Source organism: Labrus bergylta, chromosome 1 (genome assembly GCF_963930695.1).
Source record: "Labrus bergylta chromosome 1, fLabBer1.1, whole genome shotgun sequence".
NCBI classification, from domain to species: Eukaryota; Metazoa; Chordata; class Actinopteri; order Labriformes; family Labridae; genus Labrus; species Labrus bergylta.
Window position 1 is genome coordinate 28,147,290 of NC_089195.1, and position 17,973 is coordinate 28,165,262.

The 17,973-nt window shown below is 40.7% G+C and overlaps 2 protein-coding genes across 2 annotated transcripts in view; one reads left to right on the top strand and one right to left on the bottom strand.

Annotated features, from left to right (window-relative positions):
- The window catches only part of tnrc6c2 (trinucleotide repeat containing adaptor 6C2), a 53,117-nt gene extending 45,221 nt beyond the window's left edge, over positions 1-7,896 (top strand). The window contains 1 exon segment of the mRNA XM_065958194.1: positions 556-7,896. Coding sequence (XP_065814266.1) covers positions 556-907 — 352 coding nt within the window. The 3' untranslated portion in view covers positions 908-7,896.
- Positions 7,897-7,957: 61 nt separating this feature from the next.
- Positions 7,958-13,554, bottom strand: cd7al (cd7 antigen-like). The gene is made up of 5 exons (XM_020647326.3): positions 13,398-13,554; positions 12,603-12,956; positions 10,795-11,181; positions 9,295-9,401; positions 7,958-8,883 (listed from the first exon to the last, which is right to left on the bottom strand). The coding sequence occupies exons 1-5, from the start codon at positions 13,456-13,458 to the stop codon at positions 8,677-8,679; spliced, it is 1,116 nt and encodes a 371-aa protein (XP_020502982.2). The 5' UTR covers positions 13,459-13,554; the 3' UTR covers positions 7,958-8,676.
- Positions 13,555-17,973: the final 4,419 nt, after the last annotated feature.

Here is a 17,973-nt window from a genome sequence, read left to right on the forward strand (position 1 = left end):
CTTTAAAAGCAGAAAGAAATAGTTTGGGAAAAACAAAGTGTTTCTGCTTTTGCTGGTGCTTTCCCATGCTGAGAACAGTTTATTGCCTGAGAGCAGTTGATGTTATTTTAGTATTTGGGAAGTCACATGATTGAAGAGGTGGGGGTCATGCTGAAGTCAGCTGCATTGTGTAAAAAAAAAAAAAAAAAAAATTTCTGTAATAATCAAAGAACAATGAGACGAGACAGCAGCCTTGAGCATCCTGGGGGCTTGTGTTCATCTCTAAGTGTTTTAGAGTTGTCCTTAATTTTGTTTTGCTAAGAGTGCCAGCCCCTGCAGCTGGTTGTCATGGAAACTAAATGCATGATTCACGACCTACTTTTTATTACCAGCTGCACAGAATGTAGTTAAGGTAGTGCACTGAGAGCACGATAGCTCAAGCCCTTAAAAGGCATTTACTATAAATGTTGGTCAGATGTATGCGGTGCTATTTCTACTCTCAGAACTGAAAAGTCTCAGTTCCTCATTCATGGTTAGATTATAAAACCAATGATTTCTTCTGTTTTCTTCTGGAAGGTGTGTGCTCGGAAACACCACCATCCTGGCAGAGTTTGCTGGCGAGGAGGAGGTGAACCGCTTCTTTGCACAAGGCCAGTCGCTAGGGTCAAACACCACTAGCTGGCAGGCCAACCAGGGAACCAATCAAAACCGCATGGGTGGGTCTGGCCAGTCCCACTCTATGGGCCAGTGGAGCAGTGGTGGTGGAGGAGGTGGCAAGGCAAGCGCTGGCGACCTGCTGTGGGGCGGCGTGCCCCAGTACTCCAGCCTGTGGGGACCGCCAAACGGAGAAGACGCCCGCGTGATCGGGAGCCCCACCCCCATTAACACCCTGCTGCCTGGAGACCTGCTGAGTGGGGAGTCAATGTAGGGCCATGCCACGATTACACTAACCATCCAACCCACCACCACCATGTCATGCAAGCCATCGGTGGAGGATGGGATGGAGGGGGAAAAAAAACTACAAAACAAACAAAAAAAAAATCCAAGATGAACAGGAGCAAAACCCAAGCAAATCATGTGGCGATAATCAGTATCAATTAGAACTTTTTGAGCTGTGAATTGTGAATCAGAAGTTTGAGGTCCAAACCACACAGACTGCAGACCTCGACTCCTTCTGTTTTACTTGTGTCTTTTTTTTTTTCTTCATTACTCTACCTTTTTTTGGGGTGGGAAAAAAACCTGAGTTTTTTCTTCTCCTCTGGTATTTTTGAAACTGAAATGAGACACAACACAAAGAAACCTTTTAAGTGTTTTTTCGTTTTTCCATAAGTATACATGACATTCTGTGTGAAGTGTTTTTAGGAGAAGCAATCAAAGCTGCCATCCGAGACTTTCCTTTACCCTCCAAAAAAAAAAAAAAAAAAAAAATCATCCCAAAATAAGACTTAAAAAAACAACCATTCCCAGCATGTCCATGGCCAATGACGTGGTTCAAAGACCTTTACTAGTTATGTTAACGTTTGTTTCTCAGCACTAATTTTAGCCTTAAGTGCTCTCTGGCCCAGGTCCTTCTCAAGCCGCCTTTTTTAGTTTGTTTTGTAACTGAAGAAATAGCTGAAATCTTGCACAGTTTCACCTCTGAGCCAGCGAGTGGTACAGGACATGACTGGTGACACGCTCTGTCACTGGGCAGTAAGAAGGCCTGGCCACATGACTGGCCCTACCAATCATCAGCTTAATTATCTCATCTCGTCTTCTCAAAGGGATGGACACAGCTCTTCAATGTCTTTTTTTGTAGGTCTAGAACCGAGCGCTTTTTTGATATCTATCACAACATATAAGCTGAGAGAAGATTATTTGTCAACCTCGTTGTGTGTCTCCGCACATGTCAGTGTATGTCCGGTGGCACCTAATCATTGACGTCTACAAACCTACATCCTTCTGGTCACCTTCAATTGGAACCCAGTTGCTTACTGGTGCTGTGTTGAATTTTTTATTGTCTTACTTGTTATGAAGCCCAGCGGTCTGTATGGGCAGCCAGTTTTCAGAGGAAAACAAAAAGAACACAATTTCACCTTCATGTGACAGTTACATTGTGCAATATACACCATAGACCCTTCTTCCGTCCACACTCTTATGTCCTGGAGCTGGTTTCTCTTTTGTTTTGTTTTTTTGTTTTTGATTGTTGCTGATTGCAGCAAAAGACTTTGGAACTTCAAAAACCTTACCCCCTTTTGAAAACTTGGATTCCCTCCAGGGCCGCCAATCCCTCTGAAGCTGTTGGGAAAACTCTGCAGCAGCTGCTGAAGTGTGCATGCAGCAAACTGTACTGAAGAGGGACACTGGGTACACAATAATGCACACTTCCTCTCTGCACGCCACAGCCACACCCAACAGAGACTGAATCCGCGGCGGGATTGGACGGTTCTGGGTATCTGGCACAATACCAAATAAGAGGGGTTTCCTCCTAATGCAGTAGACCTACGAGTGTTCCTTGCGTTTGGTACTGTACAAACAGAAGAGACTAAGACTTTTATAAATTCAAAGGGTTTTATCATAGCACTTATGAAGAGAAAATCGCTTCAACTGCAATCCAATAAATCAAAAAAGGAGCAGCAAAAACCTTGAAAAACAACAAAAAAAAAAAGACTGCTCTTTTATGTACTATGTCTTTCCTTGGAAATGTGTCTGACGTTGTTCCTCTGGTAGCAGGAAGAAGGGAAACTAAACTGAAATGTACCGTTGGACTTAGTGGAAGAAGAAAAAAAACTGCAGTCTTTGATTTTTCCTTTTTGAACAATATCAAAGTGAATATCACTGTTACTCCAAATGTTTCGCCTTGTTCTGTTCGGAGGCACTAGACTTGCAACGTCAGCTGTCTCTGACATCACTGGCCAGCCAGTGGGAGTGGGGGGGGGTGGGGGAGGGGGGGAGTGTCCACTGAGTGCCTCTCTGCTGTGGTCCTCTGGGTGTCAAGCGGTAGCCCCCTACAGCGCAGCACTTCCTCTCGGGCGCCACTTGAACCCTCCCTCAGTCTCCCAAGACACACACACACACACAAAAAAAAAAAAAAAAAGCAGCACCTCAAAGACTGGCCAATCACGGCTCTCCGTCACACAAGGCATCTCCAACGGAGGCGGGGAGACGCCGCCGCCGCTCGGCCCTGCTGACGTTCCCCGCCCTCCTCCCCATCTCTCAGTTCTTTGACACAAAGATCACTTTAGCTGGAAGATGTTATAGTCATATTTCTGGAATTTTTGCCAGTGTACTTTTTATTCTTTTTGAAAAGATGGTTTGACTTTATTTTATTTTATTTTTTTTCAATGTGTTGTTTTGTTGTTTTTGTCTACATGCAGTGGTCTATGAAATACTGGCTGCTGAACTAGCCCTTCACTGTTCATATGCAGAAACACTTTGGTCAGAGGTGCCTCTGTATGTTCATCCTGTGTATTGAATGCAAAACGAGGATCAATACTACAGAGCATTATTGATTGTCTATTTGTTTTGAACTGATCATGCTTTTGTGTTTGACAGTATTCTGTAGTACTTCCAGGTTGTATCTTGAGATGTGTAAAAAAAATAGGGTGTCTCAGACTGGGGGGTGTGGATGTTTGCTGTCCGCGCTGCTCCGCCTGCCCACAGGCTGTCTCCCCTCTCACCCTTTGCCTAGCTGCTATGCTACAACCTCCCCCACCTCCACCTCAAACCAGACCCAGTAGCCCTCCCCTGACCAGGCACCAACAGGCCCTCCTATCTGTTTCTATGCAAAAGACTAGAGGCTGGGTCCCTTTACAGCACGCCAAAACTGACTTGGGAACGAGCACTTCAGCCCAGAGTTGGGAACCCTAAATACTTGCCTCCCCCCCCCCCTCCCTCCCCCCCCGTGCTTTTCTGTTAGCACTTCTGACTGACCGGCATGTTTGTTTAGTCGGGCTAAGCCACTAGAACACTGTCATATAGTAAAGTTCACCACTTTATCAAGGTCGGCCTTCTCTTTGCGCTGAAGACGCTTCAGTCCAGCTTGAACTCAGGGTTGGGGAGTTGATACCAAGTACAAGATGCAGCTCTCCGTGTCTGTCCTTTCTACTGTGAGAGCAAACTTAAAAGTAAAACAGGAGACAAAATGTTCAGACCTCACGCCTCGAACTGAACCCTAATTGGACAGCAAACGGCTTGTGTTGAGTCCTCTCTCAAAGGCGGCCTGGCGTAACTATTTTGGGGCCTCTTAATGAGTACAAGATGCCAACGTATTGTGCCAATCTAAAATGTGCTGTGTCATACTGTTTCTGTATAGAAAGCACTTCTGTTCCCTGATTGGAGGAGCTTTGATAAACCTTTGCAGAGGGTGCAGCAGGGGGAAAGGAGGGATCAAACACATGGGCGGCAGCATCACACCCTCACACCTCTGAGATTGTTTTTTTTTTTTTTTTTTTTTTTTTTTATGCTTTTGTGGGGAGCGCCCCATGCTAAGGAGAAAATCTTTACTCATTCGGGGTTCCAGTTTGCTACAGTGCACAGTTGATGATGGGTAATCCCGGGTACATATTTTTTTAAAACCAAAAATGAAATTGCATTTTAACGTCATTTTTATGAAGTTTGACATAAAAATCTTAAAAATGCTTAAAAAATCTAAATGAAAAAAAAAAAATCTATAATATGTTAAAGCTCTGCACTTCTAGCTGAAACGTCTCCGGTCGTCAGCCTCTACTACCACCATCTAACGGAGTAGACTGGTGGCCGGGGTGCCTTTTTGTGGATGCTGTATTAATCTTTATGTTTTTTGTGTCCTGCTCAAAGCGGGCCCACTGAACTGTACATTTCCACAGACCCAGATGGCTTGGGCCCACTGTATCAGCCTCGCTCTCCTCACTCTGCATCAGCAGGAGGGGGGAGGGGCACATTTCAAGAGGTACAAAAGTCTTAAAAACATTTTACAAAAAGTTTTTAAAATGTCAAAAAAAACAAAAAAAAAAAACAGAAATGTACAAGAAAACGGGAAAAGGCTACCTTTTGGGACTCACAGTCCTGCAGCACACAAGCAAAAATCACTATTGCCTGTTTCTGTAACTGCCTTGATCCAAGCTCAGACAGACCCAATAGCCGAGGACCTCCCAGCATCCTGTACTAACTGGAGAACCCTGGCGGTGAGGGGGTTTCCCATGCTGCACCAGCATCGAGAGGCTCTCCTCTCTACAGCTCTGTTCTAGATTGCAGTATATATGTATACACTACATATGTATATACTGTGAGTGTGGTGTGTGCTATCACCTCTTCAGACTTCTTGGATCTTAACCTCCAACACTTTTCATTTTTCTTTGAAAGGTCTTGGTTTCACACAACTGAAAAAAAAAAAAAGAGCAATATGTATTTTCCCCGCAAATAAGTGATTACGAAGGAAAGAATTGGGGGGGGGTGGGGGTGTAAACTGATACTTGATTGACTGAAAGCTGCGCCTTTCTATTACAGAGATGGATATGCACGTTTTGGTTTTGATGACATATTACAGTACTCTGAAGTGCTTGTACTGTACATATGTTTCTTTGTTTGTTGATTAGCCTGTCTAAAAGCCCAACCCAAGCAGTCGATAAAAAAATCAAAAAAAAAAATCACAAACATATCAAAACAAAAAAACAAAATATTGAACACAAATACTTGAATCATGGAACGCCAATAATGTAATGTGAAGTCAGAAAATCGTTTTGGTTCTCTCCGTCTGACAGGTACACTTCGGGGCTTTTAGAGAATATTCAAAATGTATTAAAGTTAGAAATACAAAATCTTCAAGAGGAAAAAAATGCAAAAGTCATCTTCGATGTGTGCTTGAAAGTCAGATGTTTGTATGAATGTGTGCAAGAAACTGTTCAGCGGGCACACGGCCTGTTGGTTTGTTCCACTCAGTGTGTTATGATTTGTCTGTTTGGATCTTTTTCTTGTCGTTCTGTCAGAAACTATCGTTTGCTATACGATAGACGTTATTATCTTCTAACGTTGCACTGAGTGTCTTCTACCCCTCGCTCAGCTAATCGTAGAGGAACGAGTCTAAGTACAGAGGGGAGACAGTGACAATTCATGTGTACATGTTTACTCAAGGACTTAATGGATTATGTTTTTGTTTTCATTCTATCTGTAAAAAGTTTATCTACCTTATAGTGGCTTTTATTGTGGAATAATCCAGTACAAGGATTATCATTGAGTATTGCACCATTTTGTTCCAATGATAACGAAAAAAAATATGTGAAAAAAAAAAATATGAAAAAATTAAAAAGTAGACAAAAAAAAAGTATAAAAAAAAGAAAAGCGGGGATAAAAAACAAAGAACTGTGGCCATAGCTAGCTGTAGAAGGAGTAGTAATCCCAATGTTAACTTCATGGAGAAAGGGAGAAAGTGTGGGAGGTGAGTTTGTTACAGGACTCATCTCAGAGGTGCCTACCTTTATGTTTGTGTTTCTTTTTCTTGTTGTTGTTGCTAAAGCCACCTGTCATTTACGAGCATTTCATTTGTCTGAAGTTTAAGGAAATAGGATAGACATTTATAACAGGAATGTTGTAAAAAAAAAAAAAAAAAAGAAAAGGACAAATTTCATCTTCCATCAAACATGGACATGAAAATCTTGCAAAATGAAGATTTATGCTACTTTAAGAACTCTGGGATTGATCAGTGTTGTGTCATATTTCACATTTTTCATTTCTCTTTCAGTGTGGACAGAGTAGCTCTGTATGTTTCCAGTTGTGATTTTACATTTATTTTTTTTTCCTGTAAGCGACACATTTTGCTCACAATCTTGCACACTCATTAAAGATGTGGATTTTGTCTCAGGAAGGCCAGGGTTTCACATACCAACTCCATCATTTCTAGAGATCATGTTTTAGTGAAAAGAAGAAGAAGCTGAAAACAATTCAACTCCAAGCGAGCACTGATGGTTATGAGTTCAACAGAATATAGAGTACCATGGTTTCTTTAAACAAAAAATGTTCGTAGCAACTTATATATATTTACCAAATAAGACTGAGAATCAACTTTGAGAGAAGTGGAGTGCTTTACATGTGAAATCTAAGTAGATATTGCTTTACATTTTAAACAACGATCAATGGTTTTGATTGTCGCCATGACTGCGACAGAAAAAAAAAAAAAGAGCATTTGTATGTTTTGACTTTGTGTCTTTACGTTTCCATCCTGTGGTCCAGGAGCATCGTGCAACAAGTTTGTGTTTGAATCATCTCTCCTGTCTGTTCCTGCGACGGGTTTTCAAACGGCGAGAGGATTTCTTTACGTGTAAACGGATGGTTTCGGGAGGCAGGTCGAAGTGGAGGAATGAAACTGGTTTTTAAAAAGGATCATGATCTATGCACAAGTGGGAGGGACGAGTCCAAAGCCAGCTGCTGTACTGCGGGCGTTTGTCGACTCACACTCTGGGGTTCAGGGTTCGATGTAGGGTTGTTCCTTCTTTTGTCTCTTGCTCACATTTCCTCCACTTACTCTTACTTCCTCCTCCCCTCCCCCCTTCTCCCTACTATTATCATCATCAGCATCTAATGTTTTAGCGAAACCTTACATTGCGTCACCATGCTGTGTAATCCTTAACCAATGAGCGCTTATCCTTCTGCTAAAGCACTGTGGGTTGTACTGAGAGAAAAAAAAGCCCATGACTTTCAAGGCTGTCTGTTTTTTAAAGGGAGGGGGACGGGTGGGAGAACAGGGGGTCCTTTGCCTTTGCCTTTCTCTTTACTTTGGAAAAAAAAAAAAGCATTAAGGAAAAATGTCTGTAACTGAAATACAAAGTTGTGGCTTTTAATGTTGTTCTTTTTTCTCCTCATAGAATGTGATTGTTAAGGACATGCACCGGAGATAAATGTTTCCATTGATTATGGAGCTTCTTTCGGACTATATTAATAAATGACACATTTTCTTGGCTGTAACTCGATGTGTCCCGTCTTTTTTTTGTGGGTTCTTAATTCACCTCAGTAATGAAAAGGACGATTTAGAAGTACATTTTATTTAATACACTCTGAAAAACACAAATAAAAACACAAGGCCATCAGGGAGGGGATAGAACAGTATATACAACAAGAAGATATTTCATATAAAATACATTTGTTTGGTGAATTATTGCAAATCAATAAACTGGAAATCTTAAACTCAAAATGATGGAATTTCAAATATATTAGCATACAAAATAAAATATTTTTTTCCGAGTGTTCAAAGATTGTTTTTAAAGAGACAATTCACCTTTGTATCTTATATGAGGCTCCTGCAGTTCTATGTACAATGAATTAGATACACATAAAAATGATGACGTTGCTGAAAACAGCCTCTTTTTTTAAAAAACTACACAGCAAATGTTTACCATAGACAGAAATATATTTAACATGTTTGTTCGACTTCAGAAACAAACTGTTGATAAGTGTGTTTATGCAGAGTTTACAGTTCCTCACTGAAATGCTTTTAATGCTTTTTTTTTTGTATTAAAAAAAGGGCTCAAAATTTAAATACTGTCATTGGCCTTAAGTTATTTTAAACTTAGCCTTTTGTCATGTCAATCTAGATCGTATGTGGCTCACACACCGAGTTATTTAACATTCAAATGATTAGAAGAATAAAATACAATGTGCCACTGATATGAAGTCCAGCACGTTTACGACACCTGAGTTGATACATTGATAAGCTCATTTGTGATTCTGGTGAGGTCTTTTGTGTTCTTACGGTGACACTCTCCTGGGGCACCCGCTGGGGCGCTCATAATGGTTTTCAGGACAGGATCTCTTCATGTGACCGATTTTGTTCTCAGAAGAACTTGTTTCCTCCAGATGGTAAGGGGCCAGTTTCTGACTGTCAGCGTGCACCCCGGCCATCTCCTCGTAGATGGGGACCTGAGGGTGTGACTTGACGCTGCGGCGTGCTTTGCCCTGAGAGACACACAGAGACAGGATGAAATCAAATCATTGAAGGAAACAGAGCAGGCACACTCGATTTCCTGTGTTAAAATCAAAGTTTTCTATTCTACTGCAGGAAGTCCTAACCACATTCAATTCTAGCTGCCAACACATGTATCATTAGTGGAGGAAAAGGACTCTGTTTCTCATAGTTAGTACACAGTTCTTAAGGTTAAATGGAGTAGAACCAAGTTTACATTGTCTTCCTGGTTAGGTTTTAGCAACAACATGCTGAAAACAACAAGTTGTGAAACTGTCTTGGTTTTGTGGTGAGCTGCAGAGAAAATCTCACGCACGTCCTCTCAACAAGCAGGTGTGGATTGTGGTTATACACCAGTTTTATGTTTCCACTTGTGTTGAGTGAAAGCTGCACATCCAACTCACTCGATGAAACACCACACATCCAATGAGGAAGACGAGGAGGAGGAGGACGGCCACGGCTGCAGACAGGGCGTACAGCAGAGTGGAGTAGCCGGAGCAGCCGCACTCGGCTGTGGAGAAGAAGACAAAAGAGACAAAACTGAGGATAAGAGGGGTTGACTTAAAAACTGACACCATTTATCATTCTCAACTGGAATGTGGAGCTTTTATGTGCAATCAGCAAATGTGGCAACATAAAAACAACACTTGAAATCCAAAGCAATTCATGTTAGTGCACGGTTTAAAGACAGCACGAGTGTGACATGTTCAGGGGAATTGCATAAATCGCTGAAGCAAACTTCCTTCCTCGTCTAAGTCTGCTGTTTGATCACATTCCTACTGAGATATTAAGAGTCACTGCGGAGTGACTTACCATCTACATAGCCCTAGAAATTAACAGATATTTAGTTATTTATTATTTATTTATGCAGATGAATGCCTCTTATTGTCTGATAATATCACGAGGTTATGCTCAGAGAAAGACATGACATTTAAGATTAGTCACCTTCCTGAAGTAGATTATGTTAATATTCATGTTTCACCAGCGCTCAGCCACAAACCCATGTCTGCAAATAGAGATGTGAATCTTAAGAAAACAGAACAATGTTATTAGGGTTAATCTGTGATCAGTTTGACTGTTTCAGCTCAGGATCGCATCTTGTTTGTGTTTAAGCCGTTTTTTACACATTCATTGTTTTAATAGTTCTTGGTTCAGGTTGGATCTCGTTGGTTGAGAGGAAAAAAATGACCAGGCTGAGTTTTAAAGTCACACTGATAGGGTTAAAGCTGCTGTTGTTTTTAGATGTGTTGATGGTGTTTCATAGTGAGAATAGCACCAGACTGACACTTCACACACATAATCACAACTGTCGCTTTGTGGTTTATCACACTGCCTGCACGGCAACCTTTATGCTGTCACGCCAACAGCTACCATCTTTAGAATAATACTCTTTTTCGTTTTCTTTTTTCTTAGTCAGGCTTTTGTCCGATGAAATAGTTATTCATCAGTTATTTAAATGGTCTACCACTTTAAAGGTGCATTCAGCAGATAAATACGATCACATGGAGTACGTATTCATGATTATTGTTCCCTAATGTTATCACACACATCAAGTTATTGGACACACATCCACCAACATAAACAAGAAGAAGGAATTAGGAAATTGTGAAACTGACAGATCAGGTTGTTTTTGCATATCGGTTGCAGAGCATTGAAATCATGATTCACAAAGAAACAAGAACCAACAACACAGTTGCACACACAGTTGTACATTAGCCACAGTTATTGTTATTGATTTTATTAGTAGTGTTTATGACGGCGTCACTAGAAAATGTTATATGAAACCACATGACAATAAAGAAGGGAGGATAATATGTTAGTGTAAAAATGAAACTCCAGAACTCAGAAAAATGTGAGTTAGTTAAAGTGACCTGTCGCTCAGGACCCGCTGTGATGTGACCCACCTTGCACTGACACAAAGAACACCTGTCTCCCTAGCCGGGTGCTGCTGTCAGGTAAGCCACGCAGGAGCAGCGTGCAGCTGTAGAGGGCGCTGTCCTCCGGCCGCATGTGCAGCAGGGTCAGGTTGTAAGTGATGCCACCAGGACCCTGATTCAACGACAGCTGGACCCTCTCATCAGGAAAACGGGAGGAGGAGGAGACAAGGCCACGGTTTCCACGGTGATGCTGTGAGTGGTACAACACCTCCACAGGTGCCAGTCGGCTCCTTTGCCGCTTCAGACTCACCCCCTCCATAGCAAGGGCCTCCACTCGAGGGGGGACACAGGGGAGTACAGCAGAGCCCCCTGCACAGATCTCTACCAAACCAAAGTCCGTCGAGCTGACGGCGTCTCCAGAGAGGAGAGGAAATCACACTTAGAAAACCAGCTGTGGCAGGTTTGAGCTACAGCAGCCGCACTCGGCACACATTAAGACTTCTACCAGGGTGTCTGAACTTTAGGCAAATCTTCAAGACACACTTCAGCTAAAGGATCGAGTTATTTTCTAAAGGAGGTACACAGCTGTTCAGTTATTAAGGAGAAGAGTCGATACATAAACATTTAAGAATGTCACGTTCTGTGAGTTAAATTACATTAGTATGTCAATAAATGTCATGTTTTTAATAAATCAACCCACAATAAGAACATAATGAACAGTCAACAGGCAGTTATAGTTCATGAACGTGAGTGTATCCTAAAATAACATCAATCATCTACCCTTTAAAGAATATTCAGGCTGCAGATCTGTGTTGGTGTGTCTATTATTACGTCTTTTCTCAGCTCTTGATTTTATCTCAATAACATTGACTACAATTGCTGTTGTTGTGTTTGTGTCCTGTTGTATTTCTTTGATCTTGAACTTAGTCATGGACAGGCAATTCTGAAAGTTGGCAACTGAGATCAGTGAGTCATAACGGGCAAAATGCTGAATGTCAAAAACACATCCGAAAAGTTGAGGAGCCTATTGGCTGCTAGACAAAAAACACATCCAAAGACAGAGAAAGACTAAGTCCAAACACCAGCTAAACTTTACATGTGGTGATCATTCCCATCAAATGTTACTTGGAGCATCTTCTGGTGTACAGACTTCGTCTTTCTCTGTCTTCAAAATGCTGAATGTCTGAAATCAGGAACGACAAAACGCTCAGATCAGATGATCAGATGATCAGATGATCAGATGATCAGAGCTGTGGTCATTAGATCATTTAGAAAACTGCTCAGAGGCCACGCTTGACGTCACACCTCGATAGTTTCATTAACTGCTTTATAAAAGTTGAATTATATAAAGCCTGGGTTGCCAGGTTGTGGAGTATATCCTTTTCCAGCGCAGAATCGTTTTTTGTTTTTTTTCAAATAAGTACTTTGATTCCCAAGAAAGAAAGAGCCCCTTTCAAAACCTCTGTCACAATCATCACGGTAACTAAAGCATGTGAAACCTTTTGAGCATGTCTTGTTCGATCGTTGTGTTCAGTGGTAAACAACTCTCAAAATATTAACCCAAAATAATTACAATAAAAACACTTGGAAAAAAAGATATACCCCCCCTCCTACACCCACCTCCAACCTCTTACCGCCATTACTCACAACCACCCCTCGTCCACATCCCTCACCCACCTCCCTCAACCACTTCCCATCTGTACATTTGAGTGTTGGTTTCCCCCGTCTCACTTTGCATTTTTGGTCTTTGTGGTCATTTTAAAAGTTTGGCTGACAGAAGAGCTGAAATGTTTGTCGACCTACATGGAAAAAAAAAAGAATCAAAATGAACTCACCAGCTTTAACCACGAGGACGAATTCATCGTTTCCCTTCAGGTGCAGATCTTCAGAGGAAGGAACCGGCACGAGAAACTCACAGACGTAGCGATCTGTGTCACTGACCCTCAGCTGAGTGATGGTCACGTTCAGAGCGTAGCTGCTCGGGTCCCCGCTCACACTGGTGCGGTTCTTGTCGTAACTGTTGTTAGTGCTGAAGTCGCTCTTGGTGTACATGAACAGCACCTCAGAGGTCTGCAGAAAGCGTCGCTGCAGGTAGACACCATAGGGAGGGGGGTTCCTCTTCTCCACCACACAGGAGAAAACCACAGACTCCCCCTCATTCCTATCCAAGAAGTGAAGGTCAGCGCGGACTTGAAAACAAAAGACAGATGATTTTAAACTTAAAGTAAAACCAAAAGAAAAAGTAATGCTGTTGAAATTAAACTCATTTACGTATGTACAAGTCAAAGTGACACAATGGATCATTTAGCAGTGACAAACACATGATATATCAGCAAACTAAAGACTAAAAGAGAAATAGAAGAGGGCATATTTATCACTCATTCTTAAAGTGTTTTTTTAATAATGGGAAAAACCATTCAGAATGTTTGAGGTTGATTAATTGGCATCACTTCTTGAGGTTTAATTCAACATACCACTTCAAATTACTGTCTAAAAATTGACATTTTATCCCACAAAGAATTTTGAGTAGTTAAGACTTTTACTAGCTTGTCAAGTTTTCCTGTTATTTGCACAATAATAATTAAGTTGACAACAAACGATCCGACCGGCCTGAACAGAACTAAACTCACCACATCCCGTCAGCACGAAGAGCAGAGTATAAAAACAGGCCAGGTTTTTGACCTCACTCATCTTCAACACCTGCAGAAGTCTTGAACTGAGGTCAGGAGGGAAGGCTGGTAAGTCTCAAAACTGGATGTCAAAACTTTGGTTAGCAAGAGGAACTCCATGAAGCTCCACCTTCAAGCTACAAGACGTGAACAAGAGGAAGCAAATACTAACCCACCAGCCACTGTGTGTGCGTGTGTGTGCGTGTGTGTGTGTGTGTGTGTGTGTGTGTGTGTGTGTGCGTGTGTGTGTGTGTGTGTGTGTGTGTGTGTGTGTGTGTGTGTGTGTGATGGAGAATCAGAAGTCTTTATGGAGGATTAGCTGCACACTGAGCACCAACATGGCTTCAACTGGGGCCCTTCAAGTCTTCTGTTTTCAGCAGACAGCTTCATTAACAGTTTCACCTTCTTCTTCTTCTTCTTCTTCTTCTTCTTCTTCTTCTTCTTCTTTTTTTCTTGCATTATTTACAGACTTGAGAAAAACTGTCCACATTCTTCTTTTTGCATATCCAGGAGGAAATGAGAGTGACATTAAAATCACGATAAAGCTTCATCGGCCCACAACCTGAATGCATAAACATGCAACTCTCCTGTTCTGACTGTTTAAAATAAAAGGAGTTTTAAAAAAAAAAAAAAGAAATCAGGTGGACTAAAGGCTTAAATATAGAATTATAGAAAAGTCCTCTGGAAGAAACAAAACTAACACTTTTAGTTAACGTCTGCAGACAGAATAACATTGTAGGAATGATTTCAGCTGATGAAACTTTTTCCATCTCAAGATACATGAGTCATTTTTTCCTCATGTATCTGCTACATGAAAAGATGATAAGCTGCTCTCCCTGCCTCGAGCAGCATGGCAGAACAAACACATGCAGACAAATGAATATACCTAAAACAGCTGACATAAAACAGCTGATTACTTGAACATATAATCCTTGATTATTTATTCATCATTATGTATATTTTGTTTTTGTCAATGGGGTAGGATAGAAAATGTTTATCTGAAATCTTTGTAAAGATTGGCCTTTAATTAAAAAAACTTCAATATTAATATCTTCTCATCCTTTTTCACGACACACAAGAGATGCATTGTTTAAAAAAAAGTAACTAAGTAACTTTTACTTAAAGTACATTTTAAACTAGTTACTTTTTACTTTTACAGGAGTACATTTTTAAACTGGTACTTTTACTTGTACTTAAGTAAAATTTGATCAAAGTAACAGTACTTTTACTTGAGTACAATATATTAGTACTCTTTACAGCTCTGATCGTGACAGACAGACATCATGACTGTCTGTATCGGTGGGCAGCTTGTGGAACCACTTTTTCACACTTTAAAGCATGTCACCTTTTTGGCTTCTTGGGGAATTTCCACTCATATTTACCTTCCTACCACTATAAATAACACGCTGATCCGCAGATAAGATATCAAAGGCAATTAGAAGATGTTTAACAAGTCTAATATGACTGAAGGTGTAAGCACGGGTCAGGTATGAATTTACAGAAGCTCTTGGCACTTCGATTATTACTCTCTCAACACACACAAAGTTTAGTCTCAACTTTTACACAAACAGTTTCGAAAAGTAACACCTGATAATTCTCACAGATACTTTGTGGTTTGTGCTATGTGACAGAACGTGAACAGAACCGAAGAAACCACGTGTTGTTTTGCTCGTCCAGCCAGAAGCCACAGCCACAGAAGGTTTTATTTACTGAGAATTAATGCTTGAGAGGAGGGCCTCAGGGCGAGGGGCTTAATGTCTTAATGTCATCTTTGTTATCGATCAGTTACTCTTTAGTCCACGCTTCCCCTGATGGCTTGAATTTAATGTTCTTAAAGTTAGCAGGTGGGATTTGGAGCTTTGAAACCAAATAATTGATGAAGAGTCAAACCTGTATTTGCGGTCTAGTAGTCTTCTCTCACTGATGCTTCTAACCACAAATTCAGTGTTAATGAGATTCATGACTAATTCCTGGAAGCTTCAACACGCAGTGACACATTTTTACTGATATAAAGTCATCAGATTTTCTTTTCAGATACTTTATTAATCCCTGAGGAGAATTATTTTTGACTCTGATATTGAGAGACATGTTTCTCTCCCACATAGACCCAAAATACACACATGCACAAACAGCAGCGTCGATTCTGGAGTCTGGTGTGGCCCAAGGCGTAAACTCACAAACAGCGCTCAACCTCAATGTTATAAATAATCTGACACCAACAAAAACATTTGTTAAATTGTCATTAAAGTGTCTCTCCCCCATATTTAGGGCTAGACGAGCATTATTCAGTCATTCACTATTCTATGAGTGAGTGCTGTGAGATGGGAACCTCTTAGGGAGGTTTCCTACTGCCATTGCAAACTTGGAACAATTTGAACAACTCTGTGGTTTGAAGTTCGTCAGCCCTTAGAGTATATTTGCACTTCATGGTCATTACTGTATAAACACCTAATCAAGGAGTCTCAGTACTTTTATTGTATGGTTGATGAGGTGGCTCCTAAAGTAAGGCACAGGTACTAACAGGAATCAACATTTTTATGAGATTTATTTAAAACCATCATGCTCGTCATGTTTCCTCTGGATTTAAGGGGAGAGGGGGATCCAATGTGGATCTGTTTGAGGGGCCTGTAATGTCCCCCATATGACACTAGGTGGTGCACTGGTGACTTTAAGACATACAACACATGATAACAACACTCATACTTTATTATCATGAATGGAAGAAAAACAAATGTCAGCTGGATGAAATTATTATTTTTTATTAAGAAAACAAAAAAAAACAAGTTTGTCATTGTTGAAAGTTACATTTTCAGTCGTGCTGCTTTCTGATATTAAGTTACAACTTTAAAAACCTTAAATAATCCAAAAACCATAATAAATCAGGAACAAAGAGACGTACTAAGTTTGATTTGTCGTCAAAGACATTTTAGGTTTCACATTTAGAGACACATTGTGTGGATCAGATGCGTCCACTTCACTGCTTCAGTACAGTCACAAACATTTCTGGGAGTCAGTTCAGCCGTATAGAAGAAAACATGTTCACTTCTCTCTAGTGGTGTCTGGCTGTGCTGACACCTGAAACTGTGGATCTAGATCAGTGGTTCTCAACCGGTGGGTCGGGATCCAAAACGGACCACGGAGCTGTTTTTAGTTGTTTTCGTTCCAAACTGCACAATTTTTTAATCAATAAATCTGACTGGTGGAAAAAATATCAGAAACTTGAGTCAGGATTTTCATGAAGGAGGTAGTGTTGGGTCCTTAGACTAGACCAGTTGAGAACCACTGTTCTAGATCATTAATATCAATATATGTCCCCAGTACTTCAATACAGTTCAGGTTACTGTGTGGTGCTTAATGCATAATCAATAATTCATCAACACAATATACGAGTGCATTCATTTTAGACTCTGGAGAACATGTTGCTTTGTTGTTTTCTTATTCTGTGATCAGAGGTGAAGACAGACTCTCAAACCTTCTAGAAATAAAACGATCAGCAGCTTCATATCTGAACAACAAGACAGAGTAAAAATATATCTTGATATTATACCAAGTAGAATTTGAACATTGATCTCTTCAGGTCTACAAATGATCCTTCAGATGAAATGATCTGCAGAAGGATCAATCACTGTTTGGCAGAAGTTCCTGTGACGTTCTTTGAGTCACAAGACTTTGCTCCAACAGCATTTCTCTGGTTTTATAAATCGACTGTCACGAGTACTACTCATCATTTTAAAAAGAGAGTACTGTTAAAAGTCCTGGGAGGAATCTTTAAGTTCTTAGAATAATGCTGACAGGCAGAGGGGCTGTAGGTTGTTTTTTTGAAAAGGTTGACCACTACCCTGAATCAGGTCAGGATATCTTTGACTCTCAAGCTCAAATTTGGGACTTTTCTGTTGTTGCTTTACTCTTTCACCAAAGTGAATTTCAGTGGAATTCACCTCTAGGTGTTGTGAGCCCAAAGGGTCGTTATCAGCTGCAGTGGATACAACCAGAGAACAGGGACTGTTTGTTTCTTCAGGCTGAACTAACCCGTCACACAGACAACCTTAAAAGCTGCATCTGAGGACTTACCATGTCTGTTCACCTCTAACCACTAAACATCCAACATTTGAATGCCTTTTTAATAAAAAACTAAATCAACAATTTATTCAAATATGCTCCCCGATGGAAGCGAATTATCAGGTACAGTTGTATACAGACACTTGAATACAACATGTAATAGAAAGCCTTTGATCCAGAAGTTCAGGACAGACCCACATTGGAACAAACATCAGGTACTTACTGGGTTTAACTGACCTGTCATGCCAGCTGAGTGGGTTTAAAGGCTGATATGGATGGGCTACAGACAACAAAAACAAATACAAAGCAGTAAGTGATATGAGTCAGAGGAAAACGTGTGCCACACTCAATACTGGTTAAGATCGGTTTAGCTTCATGTGGGCACAACAGAATCAGATAAGTACACCTGATGTTAGTCGTTTTTTGTTTTTTTTAAACTCTCAGGCTTATTTAGTCAGAAATCACTTTCTGTACAGCA